The sequence below is a fragment of the Corticium candelabrum genome, chromosome 11 (assembly GCF_963422355.1).
Source record: "Corticium candelabrum chromosome 11, ooCorCand1.1, whole genome shotgun sequence".
NCBI classification, from domain to species: domain Eukaryota; kingdom Metazoa; phylum Porifera; class Homoscleromorpha; order Homosclerophorida; family Plakinidae; genus Corticium; species Corticium candelabrum.
Genome location: NC_085095.1, coordinates 2,914,408 through 2,934,500, shown reverse-complemented (window position 1 = coordinate 2,934,500; position 20,093 = coordinate 2,914,408). Strand labels below are relative to the sequence as shown.

At 41.5% G+C, this 20,093-nt stretch overlaps 1 protein-coding gene and 1 pseudogene across 1 annotated transcript; one reads left to right on the top strand and one right to left on the bottom strand.

Annotated features, from left to right (window-relative positions):
- Window positions 1–6,879: 6,879 nt before the first annotated feature.
- On the bottom strand, window positions 6,880–7,618 carry LOC134187408 (uncharacterized). Its single transcript, XM_062655524.1, has one exon. It carries the CDS (start codon window positions 7,577–7,579, stop codon window positions 6,977–6,979), a length of 603 nt encoding a protein of 200 aa, XP_062511508.1. The 5' UTR covers window positions 7,580–7,618; the 3' UTR covers window positions 6,880–6,976.
- A 6,847-nt stretch (window positions 7,619–14,465) lies between these two features.
- LOC134186574 (uncharacterized) lies at window positions 14,466–18,716 on the top strand (annotated as a pseudogene).
- Window positions 18,717–20,093: the final 1,377 nt, after the last annotated feature.

Here is a 20,093-nt window from a genome sequence, read left to right as displayed (position 1 = left end):
TTCTGGTGTTGGCCAACGGACTACTAGTGTCCTCGGTCATTTCAATATTCTATTCATGTTAGCAATTGAATAAGCCAGCTGCGTGTTCAAGTTTCTAGTTTTGAGCACACAGGTGCGTAGAAATTAAACTTTAAAAAAATAAATCTAAAGATCACAAGAATCAAACATCAAAAGATAAAAAACCATTTTACAAAAAATAAAAAGTAGAATAAAAAAGAAAAAAGTAAGAATTAAAAGTAAAATTTAATAAACACAAAAATTTTAAATAAAAATTGAAAATTAAATAAAAATTAAAAATTGAAAACGAAAACATGAAAATTGAAATGTAGAAAATTAAATGGACGGACCATCCACTGACCTCAATGCTCTAGTGGACTTCATGGATGCTAGCCATAACTCTGCTTTCACGACTGGAACGACGGCTTTTCTGCCTTTGAGATGATGACATCTCGTAGTGAAGCCAAAGAAAGCGTGCATGTATTCCAAAATGGCTTGACCGCATTGGGAACAAGCCTCTTTGAGAAGGGCCAACCTGATTGGATATATATGTTGATAGTGCTTGCATAGTCGAGTCTTGTGCAGTAACGGCGTTCGAGTGAAGTGGGGATCGTTTGATGTTTAACAAGTAGCTATCTGGTTATGCGTAAGTTGGTCATCCTCTGCATACTGATCCTCCACGGGAGACCTGCTAGGAGCATCTGCTAGGAGCATCTGCTAGAACCATGTCCTTCGCTGGCTTGTATTCTAGTGTGAAGTGATAGCTGAGATTCTTCCGCTAAAGTCGTTATGGTACTCCTGATAATGGTTTCTCGTGATTCCCAAAAGAGGTTTGTGATCGGTTTTTATTGTTAGCTGTTGGCAGTATACATATTGTTGACACCTTCTAAGCCGATCAAACTGGACTTCAAGCATCTCATTTTCAATTTGACGTAGCGAGAGTACGGAGAGGACAGTGCATGTGTGTGATTCATATTCCACTGGCTATCCGTTCTGCATGCAGCAGGTCTGCGTCCTAGCTAGGACGTTTGAAGTTAGAGGCAGCAACTGCATAGGAAAGTGACTGGCAGGTCCAGATCAAAGAGCTGAAGAAAAGGTGCATTAGAAACCGTCATTTTTATTTAATTCCAGTGTGCGTGTGTAATTGACATCCCATGTCAAAAGCACTTCTTTGCGAGTAAGGTTTTGTAGTGATTGAGCTTGGTTTGCTAGGTTGGGTAGAACTTTGTAAGATAAGTGAGTCACTAGGCCCAGTATACGCAACACTCCAACCTTGTTGTGGGGAGTGGAAAATTTTTGGATTGCTTTCACCTTAGAAGGATCTAACTTGATGCAGTCAACACTCAATATGTGTCCTAGACGCTTGCGCTCCTGTTTCATGAATTGAAATTTTGTAGGTTCAGATTGATTTGTCGGCATCTTGGCAAAACCTTAATTAGCGAAGTCGTGTGTCATGCTGCTCTGCGGATGCGCCAACAAGTATATCGTCCACGCGTAGACCCTTGCAATATCAATAAATGCCTCAAGGATTGTCTTGTGAAATATCTCTAGTGCTGATAATATCCCAAATGGGAATCGTAGGTAACGGTAACCACTGAATTTTAAGGGCGTCGCTATGGTAATAAAGTAGCTACTTTTTTCCAATGCTACAGTTTTTAGAAATCTATTAGTTGCATCCAACATGGTGTATTACTTGTAGCCGGCTGAAGATCTAAATTATACGTATATATAGTTATATATCTTTGTATTGTTAGAGCAGCTAAGCTGCTCTACATCCAAAATACGAACTAGTGTACTGTCCTCGTGCAAGACAAAAAGATGAAACTAAAAAGAGCACCATATAGCAGATAAGAGTTACAGAATAGTATAGCAGATAAACAAAGAGGCTTGAAGAGCGCTGAAATAGGATTGAAGTGTGGCATGCATGCTCCAGAATCCAGTCACAGCATTGAACAAAAATGACGCATGTAGACAGCATCGTGCATTAATAGCTAGTTATAGCTATTTAGAATACTGCTAGTAGTGTTTCCTTCACACAACGAAGCGGGAGCCTTACTATATGATACAATCCAGGATTGTAGTTTACTGTTAAGATCAGGAGATCGAGGCTGCATAGCTCGCGTTATCTGTTTGGCTGTGTTTATGTTTCTTTCGCACCTTTACGTATTACTGAATTGCGCATATAAACGTGTCCTTCGCTTTGAAGAGGTAGGCACGAATACCGAGTGTTTATAGTGGAAAGAGGTAGCTATCTATGAACTCTTGAAGGTGAGCTGCAGCATCCTATTGGCAACACTTTGTCTCTGTGGTTGAGAGACAGTCGATCACGTGAATAAAAGCGACGAGAATGTCACGTGTCAGTATGATATAAGTCCCATTTTGCTCGAAAGCTATCTCGCATTTCTGCCGTCAAAAATTTTAATTAGGGGGAGCCGATTCCTCCACAACGAACTCCGATTCGTATTAATGCCAAACATTAATCAATCGTTTCGCTATCAAAGTTCTATTATCGCGTCAAATATCATTGAAATCCATCCACGCAATATTAAGTAATTTTGTCTACAAACGAACGCCGATAATGTTTACTTAATTAAGCTGCTCGTATGTGACGCGAGAAAAGATCAGTGCAGTAAGCCGCGTAGAACTATTGATTTAATGCAGCCCAGTTGTTTGTTTTACTAGACACAAAAACATGAAGAGGTACTGTCTATAGAGTAACAAACATTCGTAAAGAAACATTCCTAATTCAAACGAGAAGACCACTAGAGAGCAACAGCAACGCTACGCTAAACGAAAGCGGGTCTTTGTTCATTGTCTTTCTGCTGCTCTTGACAGACGACGCGTTACAACCAGCCAACGTCTGATCATCGCTCACTTGCTGCACACTCCAAGATACTCTTTAGCGTCGGCCAAAATCAGATTCATCTTTACCGCAGCGATGGGGCACTCCGGAGGCTCCACTTTGACGGATCCATGATAAATTCTAAAAACACTCATTTGGCCATCAATTTTATAGAACACAGGAGCTCCCGACGAACCGTGCTCAGTGTCTCAAAAGGAGCAGAAGTCGCGACTTCTGATGCAAGTCGGTTGAATCTTACAATACCCTCCCACGTCCATGTCCAATTTAATCAACACTTTTTTATCTCTGCCAAAGGATGATGAATGATGAAGATGATTTCGCTCGTGTTTGGTGCCACGCTAGTGCTTCTAAAGGCTGGTTCACAATAGACGCACTCATGTTCACAATATGCATGCGCTGCGATCCGATCCGACGGTGTGCGCCAACATCAAAGGATGCCGCCGTCGGAGCGCAGTGGCGCAGAGCGGAGCGCAACAATAGGATCAGCTCTATTTCGATGCGGTCGACCGGAAACGTCGTACGCCAAACAGGAAATGTAATTTACAGTTCTCCAATCACCGCACATGTTTAATTGGTCACGAGATGTAGAGTGCCATGTCCGGGAATTCAAGTCAAGGGCACGTGCCATGGACAGCAAAGATCTCACGTACCCACACACGTCGACGGTTCTTTGCCTTGTTGCTGCGACATCGCCGCAAAAGGCACAACAGAAGCAACTGTTTCTTTGCATTAGTAGACATATTGTGATAGTCACGTGGCTAGATATTGTCATGTGACAATTAGTACGTAATCTAATTATAGTCATCAGCGCGTAGCTCACACACTCGCTCCGTCATATTGTGAACAGCGATCCGCTGCCCCGCGCGCGGATCGGATGCATATTGTGAACGTGCATACGTCTATTGTGAACCAGCCTTAAGACAGTTAGCGTGGGTTGTATTTTCTCGCACGGTGAAAATGGTATAATCCAAAACCAAGCTGTAACTGCTTTGAATGAGTTTGTCCACGTCGTACACCGCTTTCGGCTGCGCCGTCGTGCCTGCGCACGTCACGGCGGCGTACTCGTAATCGATCTCGCCCGTCAGTGTTATGTTCCGGTTGCGGAGGCAGTGCCAGTTGGTTAGGAAGCGGCCGTCGTTGCTGGCTTTAAACGCTGTGCAGAATCTCGCGCTTCCGTTGTTGACAAATCGCAGTCGGAGTACGAAAGGACCGAGCTCGAAGACTTAGGGAAGGGTTTCGTAGCAAGCGATGTTTTTCCAGTATTTTTGACCGCAAATGACTTCTGGCTTCAGGGGTTGTTCTGCATTTGGTAGCAGTCGGCGTAGTGAAGATATTGAAGAGTGAAGTGAGAGTGATCGCTCTTCGTGTGTGACTCTATGACCATTTGTTTGGCCCAAACTTGACGGCTGCTGACTTGTCCGTAGTCGTGTAATCCTTTGCCTTCGTAGCGGTCGACTCCGACGCGATTTCTACGGCTGTCGATCCCGTAGATGACGACGTGATCTCCAGGCGCCATGTCGAACGGTTTGAGATGGACGCACGCCGAACGACATTCTTCCTTTGCGATATCGAAGCGCCAGATTTTCAAACCGTGTTGCTGCTCGTGAGCAGGATGGGAGCTGTCGATGTCGACCATCTTGACGACAGACTCATGATCGGGATACCCGTCACGCGCTAAACAAACAATTAAGACTTTATCATTGACAGACACCCAGAGTAACGTTCCAAGTAGATTGGTTTGTAAATCCTATTAGTAGTAGTCATAAATAGGCTAGGTGTGTGACAATTTACATCAACTGAAAAAAGTTAGTAAAGCTAAAAAGGGTTGGGTGGGTGGTGGTAATGGTTCTCTGACCAATTAAACACTAAGGTATACTAAGCAAATTTTGGTTTTGGAAATGCCGGATGTGATTTGAAGTTGTACCGTTACCGTTTGCAGCTTATTGTGTACCTTATTGTGTAAAAGTGTCATCTTGTATGTACATTCTCATTTTCATCTGGGAAAGAGAAAACAACCTGCTCATCCAGTATGCTATCTTACATATGTCTTTAACCCCTAGGAAAACTATCATATACCATTTGTACCGCATCATTTACACTCTACGGATGTAAATTAGTCAACAAAGCACACAAACAATTTGCCTTCGGGGTACAAATTTATAGGTAGTAGCAGCTACACTCAGTCTGCAGTACAGGGTACACACTGTACTTGTATGACTCAGGTATTGTGATACATAGCATAACAAGTAATTTCTATTAGCTGTGCAGTCTTGCTATAGACTTACTATAGATCGAAGTGGTGCATTCGACCGGAAATCCTCTGGAGGGAATGATTGCACGAGGTGGCCTCATGCAGCTATCAGCACTCGCAACGCATGCATTGCATGCATGCAGACATACTGAAATTCTCTCGATACGTCCGAACTGTAAGTTATACAGTGTTTTCTAGACCTACACTGAGTCTGTGTACTGCATGTTCTTTTAGCGTATATACTCTATATAGATAGCAGACGCATGCATTCATACCGTCCATTGGCAAGTGCTTTGTTTGAGTTGTCGTCAATGCGTTACACCAGCCAGTACGAACAAGAGAGCAACAGTCTGCAACATCATGCAGTGAAGATGAGCAAGTGATCTCAGTGCTGCTAGAACTCGACTGGAATTAACGGAACGAGACCTAAATTATTATGCAGAGACAGCTATAACATGAAGCCTTTTCAAAGCAACTAGAACACGCACGCATTGGTTGTAAGCAGCATCACATTTAATTTTCTTGTCCCTATATTCCAATAATATGATGCTCTTAAACTCTGTTGGTTTTAGATTAAATGTTGAGATAACACAGCCTAATTGCTGACATCTACTGCTACTAAAAAAATTTGGTGGCATTGTGTCTGATCTAGAAGACGAGACACAAACAGACGGCAAGTTGAAAAACGACGGTTTGGGTACAATTGCAAGCACTGTAGAGGCTGCAGCAAAACTTGTTTGTCATATTACTTTATGCCAGTTCTACAGATTCGCATACTTGCAGGTTTCAAAGTTGTGTATAGAAGGCCACACCTACTAATAATGGGTTTTCGGCTCACCCTTGCTTATATACTCTGGTTTTTTTTATCCCTATTACATGAGTAACCAACTGAATGCATTATCTCGAGGAAGCTTCTTGTCGCCGACAGGAGCAGAGCCGGAGGCATTTGGCAGTAACTTTTGTCTTGGTCTACATACAGAAACGACTAAAATCTGCTTGCCAATTACGAATCAGAGCGACTGTGGAATCTGCCATGGGTAGTAGGGTCTAGCTGAGTGCTTGCGTAGAAAAGGATGCCATGTTGTCACAAGAGGCAATAGAAGTCGTGTTTTCCACAAGTTACGCGTATATTCAATGATCCAATGAAGCGTGCAATGAAATTGTTTCAGCTGTTGAAATGGTTGCTTCATGCTCCTGTGCATGTAAGAAAGTGCGGCAAACATAAACGTATGTAGCAAGATGCATAAGCAAACTGCATCGAGTTCGTACGTGGAAGAGATGGAGAGTCATTGCTAGATGTAGACAATCTGCTGGACGACATATTGTCTAGCAGATGGTTAGTGGGCTTGGTCCCAACACTGCCGCGTTCCCAGACTCTCTCGCGCTAGTCTTGTCCGATCCCCATATGATATTCCAAGCGCGCTAGTCTTGTTGGAATGTTCATACGGGCGCCGGACAAGACTAGCGCGAGAGACTCTGGAGACGAGGCTAATAGTCCCAACACTGGATCAGAAGATTCCTCGTCTGACACGGAAAGAGCGACAAATGAGACTTCAAGAAGCACTAGAGTTCGAGACAGAAGTATATATCTAACATAACTACAACCTCTCAGTGTAATGTGTTTGGAGCTAAATTATTAAATGCTACCGATTAGACACAGTCACTTCCTGTATGCAAATATGGGTATATTTCATACAATAACAATAATATCTATTTAGCATACATTGCGAATGTTAAAACATTCTAGCAAATGTCACAACTCTTACTATTCAAATACTATTTACAAACAAAAGCTTCCAAAAAGAATCATTAATAACAATGATAATAATATAAACGTTTTTGAGATAATTCATCCAGTCATTTTATTACTGGCAGTGACAAACTGTCGTATTGAGAAATTTGAAAGTAAAGGTCGACATCACATTCTGTTTACTCCAATACGCAACCTTAACACTCCCTTTTTCAAATTCGATCTTGCCGTCTTCTCCGTGAATTCGTTTGGGAACACAGCACGGAGACATCTCCTCACAGTTTGTGCCCTTGTCCTCGCAACTTTTCACCAAATTTCGCATTTGTAGCGCATAGTCGTTTTTGATCACGTGTCCTTTTGTCTTCAAGTTGTGTTGAAGGCATCGACCTGAGCAGTAGGAGATGGTGAAGCTTATGTCGTGAATACTGCTAAAATTTTCGTCAAGCGATATAGAAGAGTTTTTGTCTTGTAAGCTGGCCATTTCTTCGTCAAACGAGACGGTCGAGTCAATGTCGCCACTGTCGAGTATCAATCTGGTCCAGTTGACGTCTTTTGTCGAAAACGTTCTCTTTCTCAATTCGCATCCTTCAGGAATCGCCATCGCATCTGCTGTGGGAGTTTCAGGCTTGAGGGAAGAGCGCAGAGGACTTCCAACCCCGTGGATCGAGAGTTCAAGAAGCAAAATAGAAACAGAGACAAAACGGACCGCACTAGCCATCTACGAATTAGCAGAAAGAATCTCCAACTTATCTCGTTGTTGAACCTAGACAAACTGGTGTTGATCTAGCTCTATATATACCATTGACGTGCCCTCTCCATGTGGATAATCCGTACAAGCACATTTGATTCAATCGTCTAGCACTTCAATTATTATTTGACAGCAAGGAAGATTTTGCGACCGATTCGACACGTCGTGCCACATGCGACAGGATAAACTACATCCTGTATATCCTCGATCTTCAGAAAGACGTGGACTCGATTTTCTAATTAACGCGCTTATTATTTCGTTGGTACGGTAGCTGTGCGGATGATAGTGTCGCTAATAAACACATATACGTCTAACACCTACTCAAGAAGACAGCACGGTTGCCATCAAACGGTACAGGGTTTCCGTTGTTATCTTAGGAATGAGACTGCAGGCTAACACGAGGTGGTTTGAGATAAAAAATTACAAATTGAAAAATTATAATTAATAAATTGAGTGCATGGGTTTTTTGTTTAGTAAATTTCTTTCGTACTGATAGTCAGTTCACGCATGTGACTGTCTCGTGCTGGAAGTACTGATCGAGCGTGCAGTCTGCTGTTTGCGATGCGACAGACGGAATCATAAGACGTGAATATACGGAAGGCATCGATTAGTTCTAGATAAGCCACCTGAACGTCTGATTTTCCAAACGGAATCGGAGGTAGCATGATGTCTGGTCGTCTAAAACGCAACAAATAGTAAGACAGTGTTTACATTGTAATGACTTACACGTAACGATTATTACGATTTGCGATTATTTAAAGAATTGGTACTGTGGACGGTGCACGATCTAGCTAAAATGTACCCGGATATCAACAATTAGAGGGTTGCACGTGTGTCTTAATTCTTGCATGTCAACAGACATACCATTGTCTCTTGCCTCTACCTGTGCATGAGTTGTTTATACAATAGCTGTTTGTCTGGCTCTTGTCAGACTTAACAGTCGTAGGTCACAGTTGTAGCCAACGGATAGACAGGTTGGTGGACACGGAATGGCGACGTGCACGAGACTGGTGAAGACACCTATCTGCTTCATCACACAGCAAGCAGACTCGACTAGTCTAGCTAGGTATTGTATACGTCGTTTCCGGATTCTGCTCTATAATCCGGATTGTCTCCTGACAGACAATTTCTCTAGCACCATTACATGAAGACAAACATTGTCATACAACATGCATAGAGGTTTATATGTGTCTAGAATAGCTAGGGTCCAGTATTTAGATTATCAATGAAGCTGTTCTTGCTGCAATGCACCCTCTTACTGGCGGACCCATATGGGAGGGGTTTTGAAGTTTCTGTAGACGAAATCTTTTTTTACGACTTTTTCAAGTCAAAGAAGTGTGATTCATTGCTACAGCGATTAGCAAGCCTCGGAAAACTACAATTGAAATACAGGCGTATAAAAGCGTAAAGCTTTTGTTTATGCTTGCTTACTCAAACTTATTTGCAGGCAGATGTAATATGTAAAATAGTCTATAAAACGTAATAATACATTTTAGTAAATGTAGTGAACAACTACAACTGTCTGTAGTGATTCTGTAGTTGTCTAAAGATGTGTGTGTGTGTGTGTGTGTGTGTGTGTGTGTGTGTGTGTGTGTGTGTGTGTGTGTGTGTGTGTGTGTGTGTGTGTGTGATGGTAAGTGAATTTATTGAAAAGAATCTAGTTTGAGATAATAGGCATAATGTTTGGCGGGTCTGCCTGACTGCTTTCCGCTAACTATGACGTCGTGAGTAAACGTCAGTAGGTGGGAGTGTTTTCAGTATGTACCAATGTGTGCATTGTGCTGGTGATAATTGCAAGTGGTAACACGTGCGTGACTCCTTTGCAGCGTGTTCGTTTGACGTTACTATAGCTGGTATTGTAGAGAGAAACGAAACAACAATGATATTTTGATTCGATTGTCTCCCTGCGTTTTGCCCCAATTGACCTTTTGGCCAGTAGTCTGCTAGAATCAGCTTGCATGGACATTGTCTAGGATTCACGTTTTCTAAACTCGTCACCAACCAATTTCACCGCCCGTCTTCGCCGTTCAAGATGGCTATATATATGAAAACGACATTTGTTCGTATGCTAAACTAATTTCTCTATATCGCGTTAAACGTTTCGTGGGGTTTTGGAGTCAACTTACTGATTTGCAGGTCCGGATCAAAGAGTTGAAGAACAGGTGCATTAGAAACCGTCATTTTTAGTTAATATCCAGTGTCCGTGTTTAATTAGCTTCTCATGTTAAAATCACTTCTTTTTGAGTAAGGTTTCGTAGTGGTTAAGCTTTGTTTGCTAGGTTGGGTAGAACTTTTGTTAACGTAACTATGTCACTAGACTCAGTGTACGCAACCCTCCAACATTGTTGTAGAGAGTGGGAAATTTCTGAATTGCTTCCATCTTAGCAGAATCTGGTTTGATGCCGTCAACACTCAATGTGTTTCCTGAATACTTGAGTTCCTGTTTAATGAATTAGAATTTTGTAGGTTGAGATTGATTTGTCGGCATCTTGGCAAAACTTAATTGACGAATTCGTGTGTCGTGCTGCTCTGTGGATGCGCCAACAAGTATCATGTCCACGCGTTGACGTAGACACCTGTAATATCCTTAGACGCTTCAAGGATTGTCTTGTAAAATATCTCTAGTGCTGATTGTATCCCAAATGGGAATCGTAGGTAACGGTAACTACTAAATTAAGAGCGTCGCTATGGTAATAAAGTAGCTACTCTGTTTGTGAAACGCTGTAGTTGGAGAAATCTAGTAGTGGCATCCAGCGTGGTATATTGCTTGGAGACGGCTAAAGATCTAAATTTGTGTGTGTGTGTGTGTGTGTGTGTGTGTGTGTGTGTGTGTGTGTGTGTGTGTGTGTGTGTGTGTGTGTGTGTGTGTGTGTGTGTGTGTGTGTGTATGTATATGTATATGTATATGTGTGTGTGTGTGTGTATATATATATATATATATATATATATATATATATATATATATGTATGTATGTATGTATGTATGTATGTATGTATGTATGTATGTATGTATGTATGTATGTATGTATGTATGTATGTATGTATGTATGTATGTATGTATGTATGTATATATAACTAAATACGAGTTATTGAACCCTCTGCGTACAAAGACAAAAAGAAGAAACTCAAAAGAGCACTATACAGCAGATAAGAGTTGCATAATAGTACAGCAGGCAAACAAAGAGGCCTGAAGAGCGCTGAATAAGGGTTGAAATGCGGCATACATTCTCCAGAATGCAGTCTGAGTTCATCTGCTAGAATCGACATGCAGATGAAGAAGTATTACCAGAGAACAAACAGCAAGTGAATGAAGGAGATTCAAAAGGCATAAAGAGCGCGGAAGCTAGAAGAAGGGTGATTGTGCGACAAACTTCAGGATCTTGCCCAACTGCACCATTTTGCCACAAAGACAGAAAGAAGCCTCCACATCAAAAGAAAAGAAGAACAATGCAGAAGATGAAAAATTGAAGATCGCTTATGAAGTGGTGAAATTGCAGCAACATCCAATATTTTATACGACTGCAATGACCAAAGGTAACAAGAAAAGAATCAAAAAAAAGAAAAATCAGAAAAAGCAAACCGGATGAGCAAAGAAACTGGTATTGAAGATGCGGCAAGCTTTAGGAGCCCGACTACTGTCTCTCTATCGATGACAAATTAGGCAGCAGGAATTAGGTAGAGTCGTCACGAACTGTCAAAGCCGTTGAAACAATACAAATATACACAGGAACATGCAGATCGAGCGCTGGAAGTAGGGTGAAGATGCAGCAAACTCTATGTTCCCGTTGACCATTATACTCCAACAGACCAACAAAATACGGAAAATAGGAATACGGCAAATTGGCAGTTGAGAACGCAGCAACACAGCCAATGAAAAAACCTTCGTTCCTCAAATGGGGTCCAATCACTAAGCAGACACTCAGAATGGCAAAAGCCACAATAGCACAGTCCGAAAAGATGACGACCTCCTCCTCTCTTTTTCCTTTAGCAATCGACGGCTACAACAATTCTCGGGGCAATGCTAGCCCTACATCCGAGATCATCGACCCCTTTGCACTCAACCATATATAGTTGCAATAAACTGCGGAGTAATATATATATATATATATATATATATATATATATATATATATATATATATATATATGTATGTATGTATATATACTGTTTTTATGCCCGCTCTATTTAGATATTTCGTATAAGCACAATTGATACAATCATCCAGCATTTTACTTATAATTCAACAGCAAGGAAGATCCTTGCGTCCCGTCGTGCCAAAGGATAAACTACATCCTTTAAACGCCGGATGCTCAGAAAGACGTGGACACAATTTTATAATGAGGGCGCTTATTATTTTGTTGGTATGGTACGGGAGCTGTTCGGATGACGGTGTCGCCAACACGTATATACCTAACACGTATATACCTAACACCTCAAAAAAGGAGTACGGTTGTCATCAAACGGTACATGATTTCCGTTGTCATCCAAGAATGAGACTGCGGGCTAACACGAGGTAGTTTGAGATGAACAAATCTGCACAAAATAAAAAGTTAGAATTAATGAATTGAATGAATGCGTCTTTGTTTAATAAATTTCTTTCATATTAATAGTGCAGCATGCCTGACCCTTCCGTGCTGGACGAACTGATCGAGCGTACAGTCTAGGATTCGCAATGTGACAGACGGAATCGTGAGACGAGAATGAAAAGAAGGCGTCGATTCGTTCTATAGATAGGCCACGTGAACGTCTGATTTTCCAGACGGAATCGGAGATAACATGATTTCTGGACGTCTGGTCGTCTAGAAAACGCAAGAATTAGTAAGACAGTGTTGATAATGTAAATGACTTACACGCAACGGTCACGATTTGCAATTACCTAAAGAATTGGTACTGTGGATGGTACACGTACTATCCAGCTAATATGTACCCGTCAATCAAATTGGAGGGTTGCACTTGTCTCGTAATTCTTACAAGCACGTCAACAGACATGTGTCATTGTCTCCTGCCTCTGCATGTGCATGAGTTGTTTACACACTAGCTGTTTGTCTGGCTTTTCTCAAACTTAACAGTCGTAGGTCGCTAGACAGTTGTAGCCAACGGATGGGCTGGTTGGTGAACACGGAATGGCGACGTGCACGAGACTGGTGAAAACACCTAGCTGCTTCATCACATAGCAAAGCAGACTCGGCTAGTCTAGCTAGGTACTGCATACGTCGTTTCCGGATTCTGCTCTGCTGCATGACAGACAATCTCTATTACACCATCACTTGCATGAAAACACCTTCGTGTTACACCATGCATGGAGGCTCACATGTCTCGATAATAGCTAGGGCCCCGCGCAGTAGAGTAATTCTATGATGATGAAGCTGTTCTTGCTGCAATGCACGCTCCTTTAAATGCTGACAGACCCTGAGCAGAGGGTTTCTGACATTTCGATATACGAAACTTTCTTTCCGACTCTTGATCGAAGCGTAAGAGATTGCAACGGTGTTCATCAAACCTCGAAAAACTATACATTGTACATGTCTATCTTTCAAACGCATCTATATATATATATATATATATATATATATATATATATATATATATATATATATATATATCTTTTCTTTATGCTTGCTGACTCAAAGTTATTTGCAGACGAATATAATATGTAAAAAGTTTATAAAACGTATCAATTAATGCATTTCTGTAATCTTGGTAAACAACAGGGACTCTAGTAATGCTGTATAGTTGTTTCAAGATTACTTAATATGTCAACTTTATGGGAAACTTTAGTTCTCAAGAGAAGACCCTGACGAGATAGTGTAGGTGCATCTACTTGAGAATGATTGCTTTCGCCAACTTTGACGTCGTGAGTAAACGTCAGTAATGGGAGTGTCTTCAGTATGTACACCAACGTAGCGTTTCTGAGAAGTGATGGCACGTGCGTGACACCTTCGCAGCTTGTTCGTTTGACCTTGCTAACTTGTCGTGTGCATGGAGAGAAAGAAAAATTTTGTTTGGTTCGACTGCCTTTACGTCTAGCCCCAATTATCGTTTTGCTCATGAGTGCGATAAGATCAGCTTGCACAAAAATCGTATAGGATTCACGTTTCGGATCCAAACTTGTTACCCACCCATTTTGTCGCGTTTCTCCGTCGCTCAAGATGGCTGTTTGTAACGACGCGAGTGCGCGTGCGACACCAATTTCCATCGCGTTAATTAACAGCAGCTGTTGTAAAGTCAAATTCACGGAATGGCTGATTTACATATTGTAATTGTCTCAAAAACAGTCACTAACAAGAAGAGAATATGTATATATATTCCAACGTGAAAGGCCAGGGGTCGGGGTCCCGGTCTGATGACCGTCTCCTGCAGCACGGTATGGTTCACGCATGCGCATACTTGGGCTCCGATCCTCGCGCTGGGGCCAGACTTTCCCTCCGGCAAGTCTGGCGAAGTTCGTCCGGTGAAAGTATCTGACGGCGAAGTTACCTGGTGATATATAAGACTATGAAGATCCGACGTAAGATCAGGATTTGCCTCAACTTGCGTTAGGCCTCGCGGTTCCAGGTGATTGGTGCGCGGCTTATTTGCACTGTCTTGCTAAACATAGGTATTCTCAAACATCTAGAGTCATACGACAAGCTACAAGTGCCAAAAAATTGGTTTGCAAAAAGGGTGAACGGACGGCACTATTTCGCAATTGGCCGGATATAAGGAAGGAGAAGCCTGGCTCGCGAGACTATCACGATGCTAGTGTCAAGATGGACAACACACACAAGTAACAAAGCAAATCTCGCACTGGTTTTGAGTAACATATTAACTTAGAAAACGCTACCTAGATGTTCTGTAGCGACAAGGGCTGACACGGATGATAAGTCAAATCGTACCGTTGATGGTGTGCGTATATTACCATCAGACCCATGCCAACCGCGTCACAGAAGAACTACAAGCAGCTCAATCATTGCAAGACCATTAATTTTTAGAGCAATACGCAACGACAGTGTACCGTCACGAGAGAGGATGTTAGGAAGTCGTTGTTTCCTTCTTCATGGCCTGTTAACAGCAGAAGAGTGTCGTTTCTACATCGACAAGACGCTATTCGAGTCTCGCCATTTTGTTTGAGACTGACTATCGTTCAAATGACAGACTGTTGTCAATTTAGTGAAGAGCTGGCTGCCGGAATATACCGCCGTTTGGAGACTTACTTGGAGCGTATATAGAGACATTCTTCGCATTCGACCAGTGGGATTTGGTAATCGGGACACTTGAAAACCGCGCAGACGTAAGGAATGCTTCGAATTTGGAAATATGAGTACGAAATGAATCTTGGCGAATAGACAATTAATTAAATGGCACTGTTTGTTGTATATTGACCAGTTAAATTTTGTATAATTTAGATGACAAATAGCTATCTAACAATTTTCAAATGTCACACTTTGTTGGTCAGTGTGGAAAATGTGCTGATAAATTTGTCTCTTTTTGCAGACCTGGTGGACATTTTAGTCCTCACTTTGATGGACCATGGGTTCCTCGTGAGAATGAGAGGTCAGTGTACACAGTGGTTATCTACTTGAATGATGACTATGAAAGTGGTTACACAATGTCTCATCGCCTGCCACTGGCCAAGTTGTATACACTGTGACTCCTAAGCAAGGTTTAGCATTGGTGTTCAATCATAATACTCTTCATGAAGGAATACAAGTCATCACTGGGACAAAGTATATAATTAGAACAGAGATCATGTTTTATCGTGTTGACACAGAGATGATTCCTGACCCTTTGTCTTACAAAAGTGATGAGAACTATGTTGAGACATTGGCTTTATATGTGAAATCACATGATCTAGAGCAAGGTAGTACTACACATCACAATGATTCAGCTAGTCACCATTTTTAATATTGTGAGTGATTATAGATGGTGATACCTCTGGTTTTACCGATAGCTATTTGAAAGCGTTGAAACTTTAAATTGAGGCTTAACAGTCAGTTGGAGTTGATGCAGAAGCACTCAGTACATAGGCTCTTCCTTACGAGTTATATGTTTATGTGTTCTCATATCTCCAACCTTCTGACTTCTGCAGCTGTATGAGAGTATACAAGGTATTGCAATTTTGTATATCAATGTCTAATGTTTTGATATGATAATAATATATAGGATTGGTATGATGTATCAATGGATGGACTGTGGTTTGATTTGTATCGATTACTATGGCCAATAGGTGTTAATGTGGAGAAGTTTTTGTATGCAGATAAACACAAGGTGGGTGGGTAGAAAACACTATAGTATTTATTGTTAAAGAATTGTTCAAGATACACATTTCAAATTTACTAGTATACATGGCCCTTCCTTCGTACGGGCAAGATAATGTAGTGTAAAGATAGGTCTGTGGACACGTCACGTGCAATCTTTGTTGCGAGGTCCCGGATATGCTGAATGAATTCGAATCTTGCTCTTCGCGCTTGTTTCGATCGAAATCGACACACTCCCTGTGTAGCGCTTGCTTCAGAAAACGTGTAGGTTTGATTTGGTGCAAATGCAATCAGAATTTGGAGAGAAACGAAAGCGATAGAAGAGTAAGTTTCGTCGGCAAGAGATATTCGATCGCTCGAAGCTTTGCGAAGGACGACGATACATACGGTCTACACAGGACTGATGTGGGCGTGTGTTCGAATGAACCGGAATGTGTAGCGTCTGCGTCATCGAGAAATTTTGCGCGGGGGTCGAGAGGGGACCCGGTGCATAATTTTTTAATGGTTTTACTCAAACCTTCCGCTGTGCGTGCCGAGTGTGTGTACCAATTTCGGTTGCGAACGGACAAAAGACGTGGCCCCCAAACGCGAACACACACAGACAGGCAGGCAGACAGACAGACAATCTGAGCTTTGTTTGTTAATTGTATGAATGAGTGGCATGTAAGGCAAATAAGAAGTGCTAGTCTAACAGTAAAATGTATGATATGATTTCTTAATTGTCGTGGCACTTCAACTTTATTTCTACTGTACTAGATGTCAAGTGCATTTACAAAGGATTGGCATGGTTGCTACAAGCAACGAGCAATCAACGCTAAGGAATACAGAGCTGTTGTGTATGATTTGGGGAGTCATCCCGTAAAGTGTGGAATTGTGACTTTGAAAACACGAAAGCCCAAGTTCCTTAAACGTAAATCAGTTATTGCAAAGGTAGCTTCTTACCTGCGTCACATAGTGTTATGTATAGATATTTAACAGGTTTTGTTTGCTCATACATAGGTCAATGGAATTTTGATCTTTATATAAGGCGAACAAACTTTGAGCGCTTCTACAGTGGTGCCAAGGCTAGAGCTCGATTTCCTGATGATCTTGTTAGGCTCATAGAAAATGGGCATTTTACCGAGTCAGGAATAGACTTTTTACCTGAAATAATGATTCATTTCTACTATGAATATACCCTGACATCAAATCACTATCCACGTTAGTGTGCTAAATGATACGAATGTGTAATGAGTTTGATGCATACTGAATTTAGTTGTAATATTGGAGTCTGTTGTTGGATGGGATGATTCAACAAAGAAAACGTTGAGCACAAGTTTGATATCTGTGTTTTGTGCATCCTACATTTGCTTCCTGAGTGCAACTGTTGCAACACTGTACAGGTAAAGAGATGTGTTCTAATGATTACAGTTGGCTCAATGATAGCGCTTGTTTTGCTTTGCTGCTTCGACTAGTCATGGTTTGAGCTGTGGTGTTGTTGGGAATTTTAGGATATGAAACGGCGTCTGTACCTGCTGCTTGGGATGGATCCATACTGTCCTCTTACTGCAAGTCTGGATGTTAGCGCTTCTGCAGATGATGTGGCAGAAGCTGTAGGTCAAGTTATTCAATCTGCAAGTAATGGTGATGAACACACTCGTTCAGTTCTCATGAGCAACATGTTGTTGGCTGGTATAGATACCGTATTTAATATTAATGACATTTAATACATGGGTCTGACAGTTAGAAGTTTTAATTGAATATGTACACACAGAATGAGTTAGTCTCGCGTAGCCAGACTTATTTCCCTTGTCATACTTCCGTGAAAATAGGGTCTGGCGCGGTTGCTTTGAAGTCGTCTTGTTGCTGCTTGTGCAATAAACGGACAACTAGAGACGGGATGAGCATGGCGCTACTCAGTACTTAGTGGCTACTTATCTCTTATCTACACTGGCTGGAATTTCCTTCTTTTCCTCTTCTTGCGAATTGTGTTGTCATGTGAGCGACACAGTCATGTCTCTGCGAATGTGTAACTTCTATGTGTAGTTACACAGCGGGAGTATAACGCGGGAAAAGGGGCTGGCTACAAGAGACTAAGAATGTGATTGTGATACCGTATGTGGCATAAGAATTGGTTGTTGGAGATTAATAGTAATTTATTGGTCTGTGGGTCTGCCTACGCAATTTCATAGAGCCATGTCATTGCTAGGATCATACGTTTGTACCAGAGAGATATACGGCTCTGGTTTATACCAGAGTCATCTAAAGTGCTCTGGTCTATACTGATGTAATACAGTACATTGTTGAGACCTGTACATACAGGAACTGGACTGTGGTGTAATAGGACTGGATGCAGGATGTGTTTGTATATTTGTATGTTGTGTTTGTTTCTGCCTTTTTGAGGCCAGAGGAATGTAGATTGTTCAGTGACAAATCACTCAGTCACTTGCAGTTGGGAGTAAACTGACGCATGTCCCATGATGAAGTTAGTGTATGATTTCACATTAAAAAACGAGTTTGTTGTCATCATAAGTCCTGTAGCATAATCTTCGAACAGCCGCAGTGTCTGCTGGAGAGTGTAATTGATGCGGTATTCTGCCTCCAATGCAGACAAAATATGAAATTTAGATATCTTACCTCATCTTTGTAGCAAACCTTTACTGGCATTCCGGGTGCAACTACTCGTGTAGGTTACTGAGAATAGAATGTGTATAGGTGGCCGTTTTATGGCAGCAAGGAGGATGAGATTAGACACAGAAGACACTATTGCTAAAGTTGTTGGCGCATCATATCATCACATTTCTGAGAATGAAGATATGGAAATGAGGGAGTTAGTGGAGGTTGCTCGTTTGTGTCATCATCTTGTTTTACTGAATTTTGAAATACCGTGACGAAAAGCGATTTAACGGAATGGCTTTGACCGGCCGTCCACGTAATCATTTATTGTCTTTCTACTATTATCTTACTGACTTTTTGAGCGATACATGATTAAGATGGGAGACATGGAGTTCACTCCCGATGTTACAGACAGTTACTACACTAGTTCTGAATATGTGAAACAGTGACAATTTTAATTGATTGAATTGTCGTATGTACCTTGCTTTTGATATTAAGCTTAGCTTGGACCCGGACAATTTCTAAAATTGATCAATTCACAGCTCAATTATTGTACTCGTGCTGCTATTACAAAGCAAGATGCTATTTTTCATAATTTTAATAAATTAATAAAGAGTGCTATGTCTTGAGTGGGACGACAAAAACCTTTTCATTTGAGACTCAATAAGCAGTGACACCCTATATATCAGAACACATAATACATATGACCCAGGTCTTCCCAGCTTCCAACAAACACCAATTTTTACCGTCAAAACAGTTCATAGGTAGAGGCAATGATGTTGAGACTCCGAGCGTCTGAAGCTATCCGAGTGTGCAGCTGATCTTGCGTAGCCAGACCTTACCGCCGCGTCATACTTTCGCGGGACGTGTGTACGGTCTGTCTACGTGAGACTAATTCAGGACAGATGTGGATGATTGAAAGCCACAATGCCAACGAACTGAAACAAAAATGGCTGTTGGGCCCAAAGACTTGTACTTCCGAAGTGCTAGGGTACAGTAACTCCGGTGCAGGCAGCCGACTCTACAACTACAAGACTTGGCATACCTACTACGCATGCGCTCATTGTCACAAGAGCAGATGCCGCCAACCATCTATGTGCAATGACGTACGGATGATTAGAGACACGGGTATACTCTAATGTTGCTATCTAAGCAGCACAGTACAGTTGTAGACTATTGTAGATGTTTAGCAATAGGTTAGCTAAACATGTCTTGCCATGTAGCGTCTAGATAGTGACGCCTACGTGACCTGCAGTTCCAGAAATAAATTGAAAGCGAGTTCTAGCTTTTCGGGCAGTTCTAGAACTGGCGGAACTGCAAACCGAACGCGTCCATGATTGCTACAAGCAACAAGCTATTCATCTATCTATAATTTGGGTAGTCATGCGGTAAAGTTTAGAATCTTAACTTTGAAAACTCAAAATGTTACTATTTTACGTAAATCAGTTTGTTGGGATAGCGTGTTGCCTGTCTAACAATTTTCGCTGTTAATTATTTGATTATAAATAAGTGCCACGGATTTTGGTCTTATCATAATGTAACAAAATTCAATACTTTCTAATTAACAATACTTAGTCTATGTTGCTTATAACATAACACGAGTCCGAGTTATAAAAGACAATTTTTGGAAATTATGGTACTTGGTGAGAAAC